The 20,713-nt window shown below is 48.8% G+C and overlaps 1 protein-coding gene across 1 annotated transcript in view; it reads right to left on the bottom strand.

Annotated features, from left to right (window-relative positions):
* Positions 1–15,218: 15,218 nt before the first annotated feature.
* LOC138792254 (NACHT, LRR and PYD domains-containing protein 3-like) overlaps positions 15,219–20,713 on the bottom strand; it is a 50,092-nt gene continuing 44,597 nt past the window's right edge. The window contains exon 10 of the mRNA XM_069969463.1: positions 15,219–15,393. Coding sequence (XP_069825564.1) covers positions 15,219–15,393 — 175 coding nt within the window. The remainder of the gene's footprint in view (positions 15,394–20,713) is intronic.

The following is a 20,713-nucleotide window of genomic DNA, read 5'->3' as shown; positions in this document are numbered from 1 at the left end:
GGGCCCACCCTTCAGCCACTATACTTATCTATGGTAACATTAATAAGGGTCCAGTAACACGGTGTGATATGGGGCAGCATAGGGCTGCAAACGATTGCTAATCAGCAGGGCAGGAATACACCGAGATGTGCGGCCAACAACAATGATTTATACAGCTGCACAAAAGATCAAATCAGCCGACTAGCGGGCATTTGCGTGTTAGCTGATATGACACTTTTACATGGGGCTTCCTAGGAGCTTTTGTTACCTATAATTGCCCTGTGCAATTGGCTATAAGACAGGTTTCTTTGCATGATAACACTTTATACAGATACAAAAGTCATACAGCTACCAATAACACCAGTATATAAAGAGCAAATATCCCCACACATATTACCGCCATACTGTTACTGACCAGATCCTGTATACCAAGACTGATATTACCAATAATACCAGTATATAGGAGGGAAATAGTATCACCATACATATTACCGCTATACTGGTGCTGACCAAATCCTGTATACTATGACCAATATTACCAGTATACAAGGGGGAAATATTACCGCCGCTACTACTGACTAGTACCACCACATAATGACTTACACCGTCACCGCTGCTACTGAATAAAATCCTCTGTACACAGACCACTATCACCTCATACAGTCATATAGAGGCAGACTCAGCCCTACACAGGCTCTATACACCATATACATTACACTGCAGTTACATCAGGTGACTCACAGGAGACGTTTTCTCTGATCGGAGTTCTTCGCTTTTCATTTTCTTCTCCATCTGCCCTGGGCCGTTAGAACTTCTCCGAGCCACGAATCCACAGAAACTGCCAGACAGACATATTAGGCTTCACACTCTGGCACCATCCTCATCTCTCTACACACTGCACATCTGTATTGGCCCCTTTACTGGTCCCTTGTTCAGTCTTCCATATAGATGGCCCCATGTGCATCTACTATAGTAGAAATCCCCCTATGCGCAGTCCCCCTATAGTAGATGACAACCTCTGTGCATCCCCTATACAAGGGGTAGGGAACCTTGGTCCTCCAGCTGTTGCAAAACTACAACTCCCATCATGCCTGGACAGCCACAGCTAAAGCTGTAGTTTTGCATTAGCTGGAGAGCCAAGGTTCTTTATCACTGCCCTATAGTATATGACCCCCTCTGTGCATGCCCTATTATATACATCCCCCCTGTGTTGTCTCACCTATAAATGGCTCCCCTATGTTGTCCCCCTTATAAATGGCTCCCCTGTGTTATCCATCCCCCATATACTGTAGATAGCCCCCTTTTGTTGTCCATCCCCCTATACAGCCCCCTTTTGTTGTCCATCCCCCTATACAGCCCCCTTATGTTGTCCATCCCCCTATATAGCCCCCTTCTGTTGTCAATCCCCCTATATAGCCCCCTTCTGTTGTCCATCCTCCTATATGGCCCCCTTATGTTGTCCATCGCCCTAAACAGCCCCCTTTTGTTGTTCACCCCCCCCATATAGCCCCTTTCTGTTGTTCACCCCCCTATATAGCCCCCTTCTGTTATTCACACCCCTATTTAGCCCCCTTCTGTTGTCCATCCCCCTATATAGCCCCCTTCTGTTATTCACCCCCTATATAGCCCCCTTCTGTTATCCATCCCCCTATATAGCCCCCTTCTGTTATTCATCCCCCTATATAGCCCCCTTCTGTTGTCCATCCCCCTATATAGCCCCCTTCTGTTATTCACCCCCCTATATAGCCCCCTTCTGTTGTCCATCCCCCTATATAGCCCCCTTCTGTTATTCACCCCCCTATATAGCCCCCTTCTGTTGTTTACCCCCCTATATAGCCCCCTTCTGTTGTCCATCCCCCTATATAGCCCCCTTCTGTTGTTCATCCCCCTATATAGCCCCCTTCTGTTGTTCACCCACCTATTTAGCCCCTTCTGTTGCCCCCCCATTTAGCCCCCTTCTGTTGTTCACCCCCCTATATAGCCCCCTTCTGTTGTTCACCCCCTATATAGCCCCCTTCTGTTGTTCACCCCCCTATATAGCCTCCTTCTGTTGTTCACCCCCCTAAATAGCCCCCTTATGTTGTTAATCCCTCTATATAGCCCCCTTCTGTTGTTAATCCCTGTATATAGCCCCCCTTCTGTTGTTAATCCCCCATATAGCCCCCTTCTGTTGTTAATCCCTCTATATAGCCCCCCTCCTGTTGTTAATCCCCCATATAGCCCCCTTCTGTTGTTCATCCCCTATATAGCCCCCTTCTGTTTTTCACCCCCCTTTATAGCCCCCGTCTGTTGTCCATCCCCCTATACAGCCCCCTTTCGTTGTCTATCCCCCATATAGCCCCCTTCTGTTGTCCACCCCCTATATAGCCCCCTTCTGTTGTCCATCCCCCATATAGCCCCCTCCTGTTGTTCATCCCCCATATAGCCCCCCTTCTGTTGTTAATCCCCCATATAGCCCCCTTCTGTTGTTCACCCCCTATATAGCCCCCTTCTGTTGTTCACCCCCCTATATAGCCCCCGTCTGTTGTCCATCCACCTATACAGCCCCCTTTCGTTGTCTATCCCCCATATAGCCCCCTTCTGTTGTCCACCCCCTATATAGCCCCCTTCTGTTGTCCATCCCCCATATAGCCCCCTCCTGTTGTCCATCCCCCATATAGCCCCCTCCTGTTGTCCATCCCCCTATAGCCCCCTCCTGTTGTCCAACCCCCATATAGCCCCCTCCTGTTGTCCAACCCCCATATAGCCCCCTCCTGTTGTCCATCCCCCATATAGCCCCCTCCTGTTGTCCATCCCCCATATAGCCCCCCTTCTGTTGTCCATCCCCCATATAGCCCCTCTTCTGTTGTCCATCCCCCATATAGCCCCCTCCTGTTGTCCATCCCCCATATAGCCCCCCTTCTATTGTTCACCCCAATATAGCCCCCCCTTCTGTTGTCCATCCCCCATATAGCCCCCTCCTGTTGTCCCCCTAAACAAAAACAACTCACCTTACAACACGCTCCCCCGTCGGTCGCGGGTGTCTTCTTCTCTCCTCACGACAGATCAGCCGCATCCTGTTGAAGTCGCGAGCAGCACGTCGCCTCTGAGCTCTGTGTGCGCCGCGGTGGCTGAGACTTCCGGTACACGTTCCCAGCCGGAAGTCCCAGCCGCCGCAGCGCACACTGAACTCAGAAGCGACGTGCTGCCCGGGACTTCCCCAGGATGCTGTGGATCTGTCGGGGGCGGGAGCGGAGGTGACACTGACACTCTTGTGATCGCAAGCAAACGCTGCTTGCGGTCACAAGAGTGATTGACAGGGCGGGAAGCCTATGGCTTCTCGCGCTGTCAATCAGCACACTACATTTAACTGGAAGCGATTGTTGCGATCGCTTCCAGTTAAAAAGATAGGTGCGGCACCCGAGTGGGCCCCCCGGGAGCACGGGGCCCCGGCTGGGCTTGCTGGCTGGAGACCACATGGCTGCAGTCTCCAGCCCTGTGTCCCCTGACAGGGGGGCAGGGCCCACTCCAGCTCTGGGCCCACCGGGGGTTTCCCCGGCCCCCCGGTGGCCCAGTCCGAGCCTGGCTACACCCCATAGTCCTGGGGATAGGAGCATTATACAGGACCCTCTGCTCCGGAGATCACTGCTACAGCCCATAGTCCTGGGGATAGGAGCATTATACAGGGCTCTCTGCTCCGGAGATCACTGCTACCCCCCATAGTCCTAGTGATAGGAGCATTGTATAAGATTTAGTTACTGGACATATCATTGGCAAATATAAGGCATTTCTGTGTGACCCAGGACATCACCTTTATTATAACACAAGACATTTCCTTATATTCTGTAGATCAGTGATATTACCCATAATACACCAAGATACCCTCCTAATACTGGAGCTCGGAAGAAGTATTGACCATCAATAGCCCTATCATATGTTCAGAATGACCAGCTTCTTCTGTGCTCAGTAATTATCTTCAGATCTGGTTTGTTTGTTTCTATCTTTCTTATTTCTATCTCTTCCTCCTCAGACAATCCATTGTATTCCAACCTATAAGAGAAACAGAAGCGGCAGTGTTAGTGACTGTATTGTAAGGATTGTGTCCTGATCTCAGTTCAGTCAGTGAATGGTCGGCAGGGCCGGCGCCAGCATCTGGCTAACTAGGGCAAGTGCCGGGACCCACACCTCCTCTAGGGGCCCAGTCCCGTCTGTTACTACATTTTTTTTCTGTTAGTAAAAAAAAAAAAAGTGTAGTAACAGACGGGACTGGGCCCCTAGAGGCCGCATGTGTCAGTTAGGGGCCCGCCGATACATACTGGGGTCCCCGGGCACATCATCATGTCTTCCTTCCAGGGCTGGCTGGAAGTGTAAAGGACCTTTGATGAGGTCATGCCCATGTGACCAGTCTCATGTGTGGGATAGGCTATCTTCCTCTGCTGAGATTTTTATGGGTCATGGAGAAGGACCTGTGATGATGTCACAGGTCATGTGATCGGACGCCTGATAGAGGCAGAAAGGTAGGCTATGACATTACCGTAAACTAATGGTGTTCCTTATGTACTGGTGCTTCTAGTTGTTTTGGGTATACAGGTCCTGCAGTGATATATATATATATACTGTATATATAACACTGCAGGACCTGTATTAAGGAGAACTAGACTCAGCATGTTCATGTGTTATGTATGTATATAATATGAACAGCTGGGGCTTCTAGTTCCAGGGCCATTTTTAGCATTGTGCAAGCTGGAGCTTAGGATAAATTCACACGAGCGGATCCGCAGCGGATTTAAAGCTGCGAATTTGCAGCTAAAACTGCTGCGGATCCTTCCCCTGTGAATTCCAATGTGATTACATACCAGCAGCAGGATTCTCATCCCTCTGCCAGTATGTGAGTGCCAGCCCCATTATACCCCGCCACCCGGGATAATACATTACCTGCACCGCTATCCGGCCGCATCTGAGGCTCCCGGAGGTCCAGCGCAGCCTATCAGTGACTGTGGTGGGGCCGTGCACTGATTGGTTGTGCGGGACCTCCGGGAGCCTCAGACGTGGCCGGATCGTGGTGCCAGTAATGTATTATCCCGGGCGGCAAGGGATAATGGGGCCGGCACTTACATACTGGCAGCGAGATGAGAATCCTGCTGCAGGTATGTAATCACATTGGAATTCACAGGGGAAGGATCCACAGCGGTTTTAGCTGCGAATTTGCAGCTTTAAATCCGCTGCGGATCCGCCCTTGTGAATTTACCCTTACTCAGCACTGATAGTTACCCCCCAATCCTGTCACTGGGTCTGACTCCTCCAGAGTCCTTACTACCACAAAGATCAGGAGATACAGGAGGAGAAAGATATGCAGCAGCCGCATGTTTCTTCTGCTGCAAATCTTTCCTTGCCTGTCTCACCATGATTTGCTCCTCAAAGGGGCCCGCCGAGGCTCTGTCGCCCGAGGTCACATGACCCTTCTATAGACACTTATGACAGGCACCCCGTATCTGGGATCAGTGGCGCAGCTTGTGTCTGGGATCAGTGGTGCCCCTTGTGTCTGGGATCAGTGGTGCCCCTTGCGTCTGGGATCAGAGGTGCCGCTTGTGTCTGGGATCAGTGGTGCCCCTTGTGTCTGGGATCAGTGGTGTCCCTTGTGTCTGGGATCAGTGGTGCCCCTTGTGTCTGGGATCAGTGGTGCCCCATGTGTCCGGGGGTCAGTGGTGCCGCTTGTGTCTGGACTCATTGGTGCCGCTTGTGTCTAAGATCAGTAGTGTCCTTTGTGTCTGGGATCAGTGGTGTCCCTTGTGTCTGGGATCAGTGGTGCCGCTTGTGTCTGGGATCAGTGGTGCCGCTTGTGTCTGGGATCAGTGATGCCGCTTGTGTCTGGGATCAGTGGTGCTGCTTGTGTCTGGGATCAGCGGTGCCCTTTGTGTCTGGGATCAGTGGCGCGGTTGGTATCTGGGGTCTGTGGTGCCCAGACACAGTGTTGCGGCTTTTCTAATTTATTTCTTTATTGCCTGTTGAGGAGATTTGGTCCCTGCACTTTATCCAATTCTAGAAGAAGAGGTTTGGCTTCTGATCTCTTTATCTGGACACAACTTGGTGCGGGTGAGATGGACCAGGCCACCAGGTAACGTATACCAAGGCCATATACAGAGGTGCTGCTTGTATCTTAATGGCCACTTTTCCCTCCCTTTTCTCTCAGGGGAAAGGGGGGGGGGGTTCACACTATACTGTGCACTGACTGAGGGGGGGGGGGGGATGTGTGTTAGATGGGTCGGTCCTCTCTTCCTCCTGGACCGGTGACTCCCTTCCCCTACAGTAGTGGGGAGGAAGTTGGGCCAGGAGGAAGATGGGACTGGCCCAAAGAGGGCCAGTGTCAGGTTTTGCAGTGCTTCAGAACCATCCTGTGAATCCAGGACACAACTGAATAAGTGAACGACCCATTTGGTTGTGCATGAGCCTAAGACGCACACAAAATTAATTGGGTTCGGGTGGTGTAAATTTCCTGGGGGGGGGGGGGGGGTATCTTCTATAGGGGACTGCATGGAGGTTTATCTACTATAGGGGGAAGGTGGCTACTATAAGGGACAGCATGTTGGGGGTGTGGGAGTGTAATCTAATATAGTGGACTGCACAGAGGGGGTCACCTGCTGCAAGGGACTGCACAGAGGGGTGACTTTTACTATAGGGGATGCACAGTAAAGGCAGGCCGTCTACTTTAGGGCATGCACATAGGGGGCATTCAGCTGTAGAGAATGCACAAGTGTAGGCCATCTACTATATGTGTGAAGCACAGGAGGTGGGGTCATCTACTATAGGGGATGCACAGAGGGGTCCATTTACTATAGGGAATGCACAAGGGGGTCACCTACTATAGGGGATGCACACTAAGTGAGCGACTCTGATCAGAAGATGTCCTCTGTGATTCATTGTGATTATCTGCACTGTAATCAGAACCCGTATACAGCTGGTATCTACTGCTAAATTGTCACTGTATGAGGTGATATTGGTCTTTGTACAGTGTACAATCAGTATGAGGTGATATTGGTCTTTGTAATCAGTAGTAGAGTGGTGGCATTAGTCAGTATGTGGTAGTATTATGTGTCCATTGTTATCTGGTACTGTTGATATTATTAGTCTTAGTATGATGGATATGGTCAGTAACAGTATGGTTGTAACAGTAGTGGTCATGGTGTGGCGGGAATATTTGACCCTTGTATACTGGCATTATTGGTAATATCAGTCTTGGTATAGTGGATTTGGTCAGTGACAGTATGGCAGTAATATTTTATCTTTATATACTGGTGTTACTTGGTAGCTTCATGGCTATTATATTTAAAAGGGTTCTTCGATTAGGTAATATACATGTTGAATCATTTCCCTCCTGGGACTAACAATTCATTCCATATATGTCATTATTTTTTCTGTCTACTTCCCCCAGTTCTGAGCTAATGCACTGCAAGAAGAAGCACTATAAGTAGTAGCACTATAGGTAGTAGCACATCAGTAGAAGTGTAGTGTCCTGGTATGGGGGTGCCACTAAGTCTTATGCCACCTGTTAAAAGGTAACTCTGTCAGGTGTCACACTCTGAGATGATGGGTGCCTTTCTGAACCATCACCACTTGGTGTCGCACTCTCCCCTAGCTGTAGTAAGCACAGCTGAAGGAAAAGGGTAGGCCCGTTCACCCCTATAAAAGGTTAGTTCCTCATGGGTGGGTCTTCTTTCTTGGTCTCTTGTTTAGTGGAGTTGATGTGAGGACCATAGCTACAGCTTTCCTTCTATGACAGACTTTTAAGCACAGGATGCACTGCTAAACCCAAAGATGGGGTAACTCACCTTGGTTAACATTGCCTAAACATGGGATTCCTTCTGAAACGTCAGGACAGTCCATTAAGTCAAAGTAAGACAAAGAAGTTAAGCTGAAGTATCCTACTGGTAACTGCTCGACTACCTTGGGATATCTTGGCGGGTTAGCTTTGCCCAGTTGTTCAACCCTGGCACTCATGCTACAGAACCTAATACTTGCTGGGCTGCTTCGTAAGCTCTACACTATCCTGACAGAGTGCACTTCTACTTAGACAAGGTCCCCAGGACAGACCCTATACCTCTTCAGAGTCAAGTACACCCTTTCTACCATCTCTCTGCAAGTCACTGCCTGAAGCACCACTGTCACCTGTATCTGCACCTAGCAAGGCGTTTCCTTCTCTAACCTGTATTGCAAAATCCGACATGGAGAGAGAGGAGCGGCTGCACATCACACCTATGGCTGATACTGTTGCTGCTAAGCCTATTTTAAAAAACCAACTTCAGGATGTTGGAATATGAACTGATCAAGCCATATCGCCCCGTGTACCAACGTGCAGGTCTCCTGGTTCACACGGGTCCCTACGCTAATGGCCATGGCCTCCCTTCCCTGCCTGTGCACACCAAGCGGGGGTGGTGGTCACTGACCGACACAGTGTAGGGACCCATGTGTATCAGAGACCTGCACACTGGTACATGGGGCAGTGTGGCTTGATCAATTTACACACAAACTTCTGATGTTTTTTCATATGCAGCCGAGAGGCAATAGTATCAGCCATAGGTGTGAGGTGCAGCGCTTCTTTCTCTCCTGGATCCTAACCTGTATTGCATTGAAGTCTTTAAGTAAAGGTCACCTTCTGATTAACTGTGCTCATTTTTACACCGCACCTACACCCGCGCCTACAGCAGATGTCTCTCCTGACCCCCCCCCATACACATGTGATAGCTGTCACCCAGCAGATGTCTCTCCTGATCCCCCCCCATACACATGTGATAGCTGTCACCCAGCAGATGTCTCTCCTGATCCCCCCATACACATGTGATAGCTGTCACCCAGCAGATGTCTCTCCTGATCCCCCCCCCCATACACATGTGATAGCTGTCACCCTGCAGATGTCTCTCCTGATCCCCCCATACACATGTGATAGCTGTCACCCAGCAGATGTCTCTCCTGACCCCCCCCATACACATGTGATAGCTGTCACCCAGCAGATGTCTCTCCTGATCCCCCCCCCATACACATGTGATAGCTGTCACCCAGCAGATGTCTCTCCTGATCCCCCCCATACACATGTGATAGCTGTCACACAGCAGATGTCTCTCCTGATCCCCCCATACACATGTGATAGCTGTCACCCAGCAGATGTCTCTCCCCCCATACACATGTGATAGCTGTCACCCAGCAGATGTCTCTCCTGATCCCCCCCCCATACACATGTGATAGCTGTCACCCAGCAGATGTCTCTCCTCCCCCCCCATACACATGTGATAGCTGTCACCCAGCAGATGTCTCTCCTGATCCCCCCCATACACATGTGATAGCTGTCACCCAGCAGATGTCTCTCCTGACCCCCCCCCCATACACATGTGATAGCTGTCACCCAGCAGATGTCTCTCCTGATCCCCCCCCATACACATGTGATAGCTGTCACCCAGCAGATGTCTCTCCTGATCCCCCCATACACATGTGATAGCTGTCACCCAGCAGATGTCTCTCCTGATCCCCCCCCCCATACACATGTGATAGCTGTCACCCAGCAGATGTCTCTCCTGATCCCCCCATACACATGTGATAGCTGTCACCCAGCAGATGTCTCTCCTGACCCCCCCCCCATACACATGTGATAGCTGTCACCCAGCAGATGTCTCTCCTGATTCCCCCCATACACATGTGATAGCTGTCACCCAGCAGATGTCTCTCCAGATCCCCCCCCCCCATACACATAGGATGGTCGGCCGCCCCCAGTGATATCTGCAGAGTCAGCTGACATATGTGTAATGTGTATGGAGACATATAGTCACTAGTAGAAGGATACGCTACAATACACATCACTGTACATTGCTACAGGTATCAGCACATATACCACAGACCTGCTGCACTATCCTGGTGTGAACACGGCCGACAGGACACACACGTGCAGTGATAAAGTATAGGCTGTATGACGAGGGGACCCTGACCTCAGGACATAGAGCGGAGGAGTGATACCAGGAGATGATAAATTCTCTGTGCTGCTGTGGATGTTACATGGATAGTGAGCAGTAAAGCAGAGCTGGGTGGGTGCTGTGATACCAGGAGATGATAAATCCTCTGTGCTGCTGTGGATGTGACATGGATAGTGAGCAGTAAAGCAGAGCTGGGTGGGTGCTGTGATACCAGGAGATGATAAATCCTCTGTGCTGCTGTGGATGTGACATGGATAGTGAGCAGTAAAGCAGAGCTGGGTGGGTGCTGTGATACCAGGAGATGATAAATCCTCTGTGCTGCTGTGGATGTGACATGGATAGTGAGCAGTAAAGCAGAGCTGGGTGGGTGCTGTGATACCAGGAGATGATAAATCCTCTGTGCTGCTGTGGATGTGACATGGATAGTGAGCAGTAAAGCAGAGCTGGGTGGGTGCTGTGATATCAGGAGATGATAAATCATCTGTGTTGCTGTGGATGTTCCATGGAGTGAGTAGGGGCAGCATGTATAGATGCCTCTGAGGCTGCCTAATTGCACCATTATGCCAAATTCTGGGCAACAGCCTGGTTAAAACAGAGGTAGGCATATGGACCACCCAAAAACTCAGCCTAACACAGCATGGCAGTGAGGGCTCAGGGAACCATTAAAACAGTGGTAGCATATGAACCACCCCAAAATGTTGCCTGACACAGCATGGCAGTGAGGGCTCAGGGAACCATTAAAACAGAGGTAGCATATGAAGCACCCCAAAATTTAGCCTGACACAGTATGGCGGTGAGGACTCATTGAACAAGGTAGATAAGGCTGGCTTTCAACCTCAGAAAAATTAGGCCTGACACAGCATGGCACAGCAGCACAGCAGCAAAAATTATTCCAGACACAGTATGGTAGTGAGGACACCGAGAACCATTAAAAGTGAGTGAGGAAGCAAGTGAGCCTCCCAAAACTTATGCCAGACACAGCCTGGCAGTGAGGACGCATAGAACCATTAAAAGTGAGTGAGGTAGCAAGTGAGCCTCCCAAAAATTAGGCCTGACACAGCATGGCGGTGATGACAGAGTGACCAAGGTAGAAGCGGTAGCATGTGAGCCTCCCACAAATTGTGGCAGACACGGCATGGCGGAACAAGAATTGGCTGCTGGCTGAGAATTGAAGGAGGAGGAAGAGGAGGAGAGGAGATACCAAGAATCTTCATGTTGAGCTGCTTTCCCCGGGTGGACAGTTGAATTCATGTGAAATCCAGGCTTTGTTCATTTTTATAAACGTCAGCCTTTAGTTTACAAACAGGTGCTCTTATCAGTGATGATGCCACCAGCTGCACCGAAAACCCGTTCTGACAACACTCTAGCGGCAGGGCAGCCCAGCACCTCCAAGGCGTAAAGCGCCAGTTCGGGCCACGTATCCAGCTTTGCAACCCAGTAGTTGAATGTAGCAGAGTGATCGGGAAGGACGTTGGTATGGTCAGCAAGGTACTCACTCACCATCTTTCTAAAGGCCTCCCCCCTACTCTGTCTAGACTGGGGACAGTTGACATAGTCTTGCTGGGGTGCCATGAAACTGTCAAAGGCCTTGGAGAGTGTTCCCCTGCCCCTTGACAAGCTGCCTGCTCCACCCCTCCTCTCCCCCGCTTTTTGGCCCACAGAACTACATCCTCTGGTGCTAGTGGTGTCAGATGGGAAGTAAATTTTCAGCTTCTGCACCAGGGCCTGTTGATATTGATTCACTCTCATACTGCGTTCCTCGGCAGGAATGAGAGTGGAAAAGTTGGGTTGGTACCGAGGGTCCAGGATGGTGAACACCCAGTAATCAGTGTTGTCAAAAAAATGTTTTAACCCGAGGGTCACGGGAAAGACAGCCTAACATAAAGTCAGCCATGTGCGCCAGGGTCCCAACACACAAGAACACCCTCTCCTCAATAGGCTGACTCTCAATTTCCTCCTATTCCTCCAATTCCTCCTCTTCAGGTCATACACGCTCAACAGCTAAGAAATGAGCATGGGTACCCTCTTCAGTTGCGGCAGCAGTCTGCTCCTCTTCCTCCTCTACGTCGTGCTGAGAAACTGACGTTAGGGTCGTCTGGCTATCAAGCGGCGGATGTTCTTCTCCCGTCTCCTGAGACGAAGGCAAAGTCTCAGACTTCAGGCTCAGCAGGGAGGTTTTAAGCAGACACAGCAGCGGGACGGTGATGCTGATTATAGCGGCATTGCCGCTGACCATCTGTGTTGACTCCTCAAAGAGGCCCAGTACCTGACAGATAGCAGACATCCACATCCACTCCTCATTGTAGATTTGAGGAAGCTGACTGACCTGACTACCGCTTCTTACCGAGGTTGACATCTGGCATTCCACAATGCGCCATAATGCCCTGCAACAGCTCCTGGGCCGTGTGCCTCTTGTCGCCTAAGCTCAGCAGTTTCAACACCACCTGTTGGCGCTTACCCACCGCAGTGCTAATGCAGCTAGCGCTACCAAATGGAGGCGATGTGCTCATGGAGGGTAATAGAGAGGAGGAGGAAGAAGAGGAGAAAAAAGAGGTGTTCAAATCATGATAGACCGCCACTGAGGTAGGCCCCGCAATCCTCGGTGTGGGCAGCACTTGAGCGGAACCAGGGTCAGACTCTGTCCCAGCCTCCACCAAGTTGACCCAATGTGCTGTCAGGGAGATATAGTGTCACTGCCCGCCAGCACTTGTCCACGTGTCCATGGTTAGGTGCACCTTGTCACTGACCGCGTTGGTCAGGGCACGGATGATGTTATCTTACATGTGCTGGTGTAGGGCTGGGACGGCACACTGTGAAAAGTAGTGGCGGCTGGGGACAGAGTACCGAGGGACAGCCACCGCCATGAGGTTCCTAAAAGCCTTTGTCTCTCCAGGCTCAGCAGTTTGCCTATGTGCACATTTACAGCTTGCGCATGCGGGTGAGTGGCAGTGTATTTGCGCTTCCGTTCAAAGGTCTGTTGTAGGGACAGTTGAACGCTGCACTTGGACACCTTACTGGAGGGTGTGGAGCATAGTGGAGGTGAAGGGGTAGGTGTAGGGCAGGGAGCGCTCGTGCCTAGGACCTGGGCGGGGGGACTGACAGAACCAGCATGTGACACAGGGGAAGGAGCAGGGGTGCGACTTGCAGTCACTGAACGGCCTTGGTTCCACTGAGTGGGGTGTTTAGCACTCATATGCCTGCGCATGCTGGTAGTGGTTAGGCTGGTAGTGGTGGCTCCCCTGCTGATCCTGGTGTGGCACAGGTTGCACACTACAGTCCGTCAGTCATCCGCACTTTCTTTGAAGAACCTCCAGACTTGTGAACATCTAGGCCTGGCCACAGGACTTTGACTCTTCCCCTGCTTCTCCCTCTTCCCACCCCTCTTCCTCTTCCAACCGGTCCTGTGGGTGAACTTGTCTCCCCTCAGAAGCACGGTCTTCACTAACCTTATCCACCCAGCTCGGATCAGTCACCTCAACCTCATCCACCAGCTCTTCCTCCAATTCCTCACTCTGTTCCCCACTTTGAGTTACATCCATGACAACAACCTCACTGTCTGACAACCGGGTCTCATCGTCATCATCAGACACCTCTTCAAACCCTCAGTGCAAGTCCCCACTCTCATCACCCACTGACTGCGTGAGCTGCATAGTTTGGGCAGATCGACTGGTCCGGTTGCTCAGACTCAGGGAAGGGTCCAGAAAACAGTTCCTGGGAGCATGGTGGTGGATCTGATTCCCTTCTTTCCCTGGAGGGGCCAGGCTGTGGGGAAGGAGGCTGAGCTGCTGAAGCAAGGGTTCCACTCCCTTGGGTAGCGTGGGCGGACTGCGTGGAAGACTGGGTGGTGGATAAGTTACTGGACACATTATCTGCTATCCACGTGATCACCTGTTCACACTGCTGCGCTTTCAATATAGTTGTACCCTGAGACCCCGTAAGGTGTGCGAAGAAGCTAGGGAGTGAATGTCTGCGGTGTGCCACTGCTCCCTCCCCAACGGAGGTTGTGTCACCCTGCCCAAAATCTCAGCCTCTGCCCACTGCATCACTTGGAACCCCAGGCCCACAGCCTTGTCCTCGACCCTTACCCCTGGGGTTCAACTTTTTATGGACACTGCAGAGTCAAGACTGAGATAGCTGCACTACAGATCACAGCAAGCCAAGAAAATATATTTCTGAGACTACTATTGGAGGTAGTCGTATAGAGTCTGGGTGTGTAAGTGCAGCTATATACTATCTGCCACCCTCTCACACAGGGCAATAAGCAGTGAGCTTGGATATGCCTTGACTAAGAAATACAGTGACATGTGACATGGATAGTGAGCAGTAAAGCAGAGCTGGGTGGATGCTGTGATATGAGGAGATGATAAATCCTCTGTGCTGCTGTGGATGTGACATAGTGAGCAGTAAAGCAGAGCTGGGTGGGTGCTGTGATACCAGGAGATGATAAATCCTCTGTGCTGCTGTGGATGTGACATAGTGAGCAGTAAAGCAGAGCTGGGTGGGTGCTGTGATATGAGGAGATGATAAATCCTCTGTGCTGCTGTGGATGTGAGCAGTAAAGCAGAGCTGGGTGGGTGCTGTGATATACATTGTGGATGGACTCTGGGATGGGACACTCGGTGGGTCAGGATGTTGGGGCTATGATGGTGCGGAGTGGACTGTGTGACTATTACTGCAGATGCTGAGGTCTCTATATATGATGAGAGAGTCCGTACATGTATGTGCTCAGCGTGTACAGACGTCACATGACCCGTGTAACCATTCATCACATGATCTGGGGGGGTCCGGTCATTAGCGGAGGATTCCTGTATAATGTGTATTAGGAAGAATCTTTATCCCTCATCTCCTGCAGCGATTTACATGGCAGAATACTGGGGTAACACATTGTAACAGAAGACAGCGAGGTACAGACAGGGGGGCAGAGGTTACTAGATACATGAGGGAGGATCCTGCCCATAGGAGCTTACACTCTATAGGGGATAGATACAGGGCTCAGCAGGGTGTATCACACATGAGAGGATTAGATACAGGGCTCAGCAGGGTGTATCACACATGAGAGGATTAGATACATGGCTCAGCAGGGTGTATCACACATGAGAGGATTAGATACACGGTACAGCAGTCAGTATCACACATGATAACTTCAGATACAGAGCTCCGCAGACAATATCACACATGTCAGGATTAGATACATGGCTCAGCAGACAATATCACACATGATAGGATTAGATACAGGGCTCAGCAGAGAGTATCACACATTATAGGATTAGATACACGGCTCAGTCCTGTACACATCTCTTATACTCACTCTATTCTCTCTATGCTGCAGTCTGGACTGGACAGAGCTTCCACCAAGTCCCTGAAGTGAGGACCGGACAGACGGTTATGAGATAGTTCAAGTCTCTTCAGGGACCGATTATTCCTTATTACAGAGGCCAACTGGGGGCAGGAAGTGTCTGGTAGATTATTATTATCCAACCTGTAATATAAAGAAGATGAGATGTGGGTGACGCGTCCACAGAGCGTTAGTATCACACATGACAGGATTAGATACACTGCCAAGAAGACAGTATCACAAATGATAAGATTAGATACACAGCTCAGAGGCCAGTTTGACACTTGATGGGATTAGATACACTGCTCGGCAGACTGTATCACACATGATGTAATTCAATACACTGCTCATTAAACAGTATCACATATGATAGGATTAGATACTTCCTGATCGTCCTTGGCAGCACACAAATGGGTTAATGGATTCTCCTTGACCCGGAACAGAAGGGTTAATATAGACACAAATAGATTCATTTGTGGCCCCTGGTGACCCCCTATAACATAGAAATGGAACACACAGACCCTTGTATTTTTTTCTCTTCTCAGTCCAGAAGGTATGAAGAAAGAAGAGAGAAGTAGTGTCATATTGGGGAGGGAGGCGGGGGGGGGGGGGGTATCAGATTGTGGGTACAGAGTCGCTTTGAGCAGACCCTAGAGTCTGCAAAAGATGTCACCCATAAAGCTAAAAAGGACCAGCTGTATTGTTTCCCTGCTAATAAAAATAAAGTATTTCCTTCACACCCTCTCATTAAAGACTGGTTTGAAAAAGCCTGAAAAGTCTGAGTCTGGATCAAAATTAAAATCCACCTATAGACTTGATGCAGAATCCACAAGCCAGTGGACAGTGACCCCTAAGGTGGATATAGCAGCTGCACAGTTGTCAAGAAATCTTTTTTCCCCACCAGAGGATTCTGCTTTGCTTGCTGATCCAATGGAACGCAAAGCAGACTCCTTATGTAAAAAAAAACAAAACCCTATTCTGCTGTTGCTTCTTCCTTTAAAAATCCCTATGACAATCATCCCTGTGGCCAGAGCTTTACGCCTATGGTTGCGTCATTTACACCAAGACGTGGAAGACGGAGTACGCAGAGAGGATTTACTGGATTATATATTAGTTATGAAAACTGCAGCTGATTTGCTGTGCGACAATCCCCATTGACAGTCTAAAGTATACATCTAAAGCTATGGCTCTGTCTACATCTGCCAGACGCTCACTATGGACGAGGCAGTGGGAAGGAGATATTCTTTCTTAAAATAATTTTGTTGCATTACCTTTTCATTCATCTTCTCTTTTTGGCCCTCAGCTGGATGGTATCTTGGTGAAGCTAAATGTGAACAAAAGACCGGTGTTTCCTCAGAAGAGAAAGCCCTTTAAGTTGTACAAAGGTCGAGGTCAGAGTTCTCCAAAAGGACGGTCTAATTTTCGTGCCTCAAGAGGTAAAGGTCAGTTCAGAGGAGGGGGGCAGCAGTCTGTATCTACTGCCAGAAAGAAGCCTGACACCACCAAAGAGGACCGTATGTGACGCCAGGCCTCAGACTCCTCAGATTGGAGGAAGACTCAAAATTTTTGCAGAACATTGGTCAAAAACATCCTTGGATGCTTGGGTGACAACAACAGTAACCAGAGACTACTCACTACAGCTTCAACAGCATCCACCAGACAGATTTGTTCTCAACAACCACCACAGTCAAGTGGTTTATTTTAAAAAGTTCCTTAGAAGAAGTACCTCAAGAAGACAGAGGATCAGGAGTCTATTCTCCAATATTTCCAGTATCCAAGGCTGGAGGAGGCTGGAGACTAGTAATAGACTTGACATATCTGAACCAATTTTTTGTAAAAAATATATTCAAGATGGAAACTATTCAGTCGGCAGTTCTAAATATCCAAAAAGGCGATTATATGGCAACAATAGATCTCCAGTGTTAGAAAAATTCTATATCTGTACTCATTTTTCTTATCTCCAGTATATTTGATAGGTTAATCATACTAAAATATATTCATAGAATAGCTATGCGCTAATGAAACTTAAGTGATTGCGCCCAATTCTAAGTATTGAGAAGTTTATAGAGGCAATATACATAACTGACATATATACTGTGTACTGAAGAGGTATATACTGGGTTAAGTGTTGAACTTTAAAGATGTTTAGAGAAGTAAGATTGTGAAAGGTGCAGACATGTGGAAATAAAGCTAAAATGCCTGGTTGACCGCTCTTTGCACCTCTAGGCAGGAGGCTTAACGCCCTGTACCTCTAGTTCACTTCTGTTTTTGTTTTCCACTGAAACTTCGGTCTTAACCGCAAATTTACTGTATATAAGGCAAAGAGGCGTTGTACTTTTTTGCACTTGGTAGAAGCACTTTGTGGAAGCTGGCTGCCCTTGTTAACAAGTACTAAACCTTATCCTCAATTCAGATCATCCGTGTCCCGTGGTTGATAGACAAAGAAAATTCTCCTGACATCCAGGATGCCTACTTCCATTTTGAAGAGCCACAGGAAGTTTCTCAGGGTGGCAGTTCTCCATCATGATCAAGTGAAACATCTTCAGTTCACGTGTTTTCCATTCGGCATTACATCAGCCCCACATGTCTTCACCAAAATAGCGGTTGTGTTCACAGCGCATTTGAGAACTCAGGGGATATGTGTAACCCCGTATCTAGATGACTGGTTAGTCTTTGCGCCTACGAAAGATCTTCTTCTTCAGTATCTGAATGTGACCTTGGATACTCTAAAAGACCACGGTTTTCTTGTAAATATCAAGAAATCCAACCTCTTGCCCACCAGGAGAATAACCTACTTGGGGTTAATTATAGACTCCCAACTAATGCGCCTCTTTCTCACCAAGGAGAGAATTATCAAGATCACCAAGGCACTCAGCTCTCTATTGGGTCAACGCCAAACCACTGTTCGCTTTACAATGAGAGTGCTCGAAAAGAACTAAAGAAGACCTGCATACAGTAATACCAATTACACACAAGGTCAAGCAGGACTTGAAGTAGTGGCTCACACAGTCTCGTCTCCAAGTTGGCAAAGCTCTGACGATACCAACCCCGACAGTGCTCACCATGGATGCCTCCGGCTCAGGCTGGGATGCCCATGTGGGATCTCATTGGTTCCAGAAAAAGTGGTCACAGGGAGAACAACGTCTCTCCTCCAATATGACGGAACTCAGGGCCATCAGGTTAGCTCTCCTGCACTTAAGCCACTTTCTCCATTCTAAGGTTGTCCAGATCCAGTTGGACAACCTGACATCGGTGTACTACAACCCTGAGGAAGCGTAGCCACGCGAAACGTGCGTAGGGGTCAACACACTGCCATCGGTGAGTTACCTTGATTTTACTATAGATTTTTTATGTTTAAGAGGTGGTCACAATTTGGTTTTAATCCTATTTTAGGAGACCTTCTTATACTTCCTATATGAGTCTATATAAGGCACCTTGGTGACACAGAACATTGGTTATTTTTGGCAGTGTGTCTGCAGGACGCCATTTTTGTAACCTTTGAAATATCTGATATATATTGTCTTTTTTTAATGTGTGTGATTCTTTGAAAATAAATGAAAGATTTTTAGCATGAGCCTTTTTTTATGTTTCTTTTGTATACAACATCAACAAACAAGGAGGGGCACGATGTCCAGCCTTACACAAAGAGTGCAGTTGCCAAATGAAGTGGGCAGAAGAGAACTTGACCTCCATTTCAGCAGTCCACATCAAGGACTCGCTAAATATCAAGGCAGACTGGCTCAGCAGAAAAACAGAGCATCCAGGGGAGTGGGAGCTGAAGTCCTCAATATTCAAACAGATAGTGGACAAATGGGGTCAACCAGACTTGGATGTCATGGCCATCAGCAACAACACCAAGACACAGAAATTTTGCTCCCTCTCCAGAACAGGACATCCCCAGGCTATAGACGGTCTCTTGATCCCCTGGCAAGGGATGTTCGTATATGCTTTCCCTCCAATACCTCTCATTCCGAGAGTTCTGAAAAAAATTCAAGAGGAGAAGGTCCGAGCCATAGTAATCCTGCCCTAGTTGCCCCGGTGGGCATGGTTTCCACTCGTGTGAAATTTATCGAAAGGCATATTATGGAAACTACCACTACACTAGACCTTCTATATCAGGGAGACCTGTATAATCCCAATCTGTCGAGCCTACACTTAACAGCGTGGAATTTGAACAGGTAACCCTAACAAGCAAAGGCTTATCGGAGGAAGTGATACAGACTTTGTTAGCGTCAAGAAAACCTAGCACTCTAAAAGTCTACTCTAGAGTCTGGAAGTTATACACCTCATGGTGTGAAAATAATCAAAAAGAACTCAAAGATATTCCATCTATTCTTCAATTTCCCCAGGAAGGTTTCCAAAAGGGTTTAAAACTCAACACCTTGAAAGTACACCTCACAGCTATCAATGCTCACTTAGATGGCATCTTCACTATAGTTCCCTTGGTGTCAAGATTCTTCGGGGCAGTGGCGAAGCTGAGACCAGACTTCCACAATCCTGTTCCCTCATGGGACTTATCTATTGTATTGAGAGGTTTGACCCAACAACCATTTGAACCTTTGGGAGAGTCATCTTTGAAATGGTTGTCTTGGAAAGCTCTGTTCCTTACTGCTATCACTTCAGCTAGAAGGATAAGCGAGCTTCATGCCTTGTCCTGTAAGGAACCTTAGGGTCCTATTCCACGGGTCGAGGAGGTCCCGATCAACGATGTAAAGGAGTGGCAATCTGCTAGATCACCGCTCGTTTACTGGGCCTATTCCACGGCCCGATGATCGTTGAGCGAGGGCTGCAAGCACATCGTTACCGATGTCCTTGCAGCCCTTACATAGTAACATAGTAAATAAGGTTGAAAGAAGACAAGAGTCCATCAGGTTCAACCTAGGAGAATCCTACTGTGTCGATCCAGGAAGGCGAAAAACCCCTATGGGGCAGAAGACAACCGCCCCACCACCTGGAGAAACTCCCCCCCCCCCCTCCCCCCCCCGACTGCAACGGCAACCAGAACAATCCCCGGATCAACGTATCACCAGAAATCTAATGCCCATAACTTGTAATATTATATTGTTCAAGAAAAGTATCAAGGCCTCCCTTGAACTTATTTAATGAATCGGCCATGACAACCTCATGTGGCAGAGAGTTCCACAGTCTTACCGCTCGTACAGTAAAGAACCCGCGTCGATGCTGATGATGAAATCTTCTTTCCTCTAGACGTAGAGGATGCCCCCTTGTCATTGTTACAGACCTAGGAGTAAGGAGACCACTACAAAGATCTCTGTACTGTATATATTTGTACATTGTGATCAGATCGCCCCTAAGACGTTTTTTTTCTAGCGTAAATAACCCCAAGCTTGATAACCTGTCTTGGTACTGTAACCCACCCATTCCCTTAATGACCTTTGTTGCCCTCCTCTGCACCCGCTCCAGTTCACCTATGTCCTTCTTATATACCGGTGCCCAAAACTGT

Source organism: Dendropsophus ebraccatus, chromosome 5, assembly GCF_027789765.1.
Source record: "Dendropsophus ebraccatus isolate aDenEbr1 chromosome 5, aDenEbr1.pat, whole genome shotgun sequence".
NCBI lineage: Eukaryota > Metazoa > Chordata > Amphibia > Anura > Hylidae > Dendropsophus > Dendropsophus ebraccatus.
Note: the sequence above shows the minus strand (reverse complement) of the source record. Positions and strands in the feature narration are given on the sequence as shown.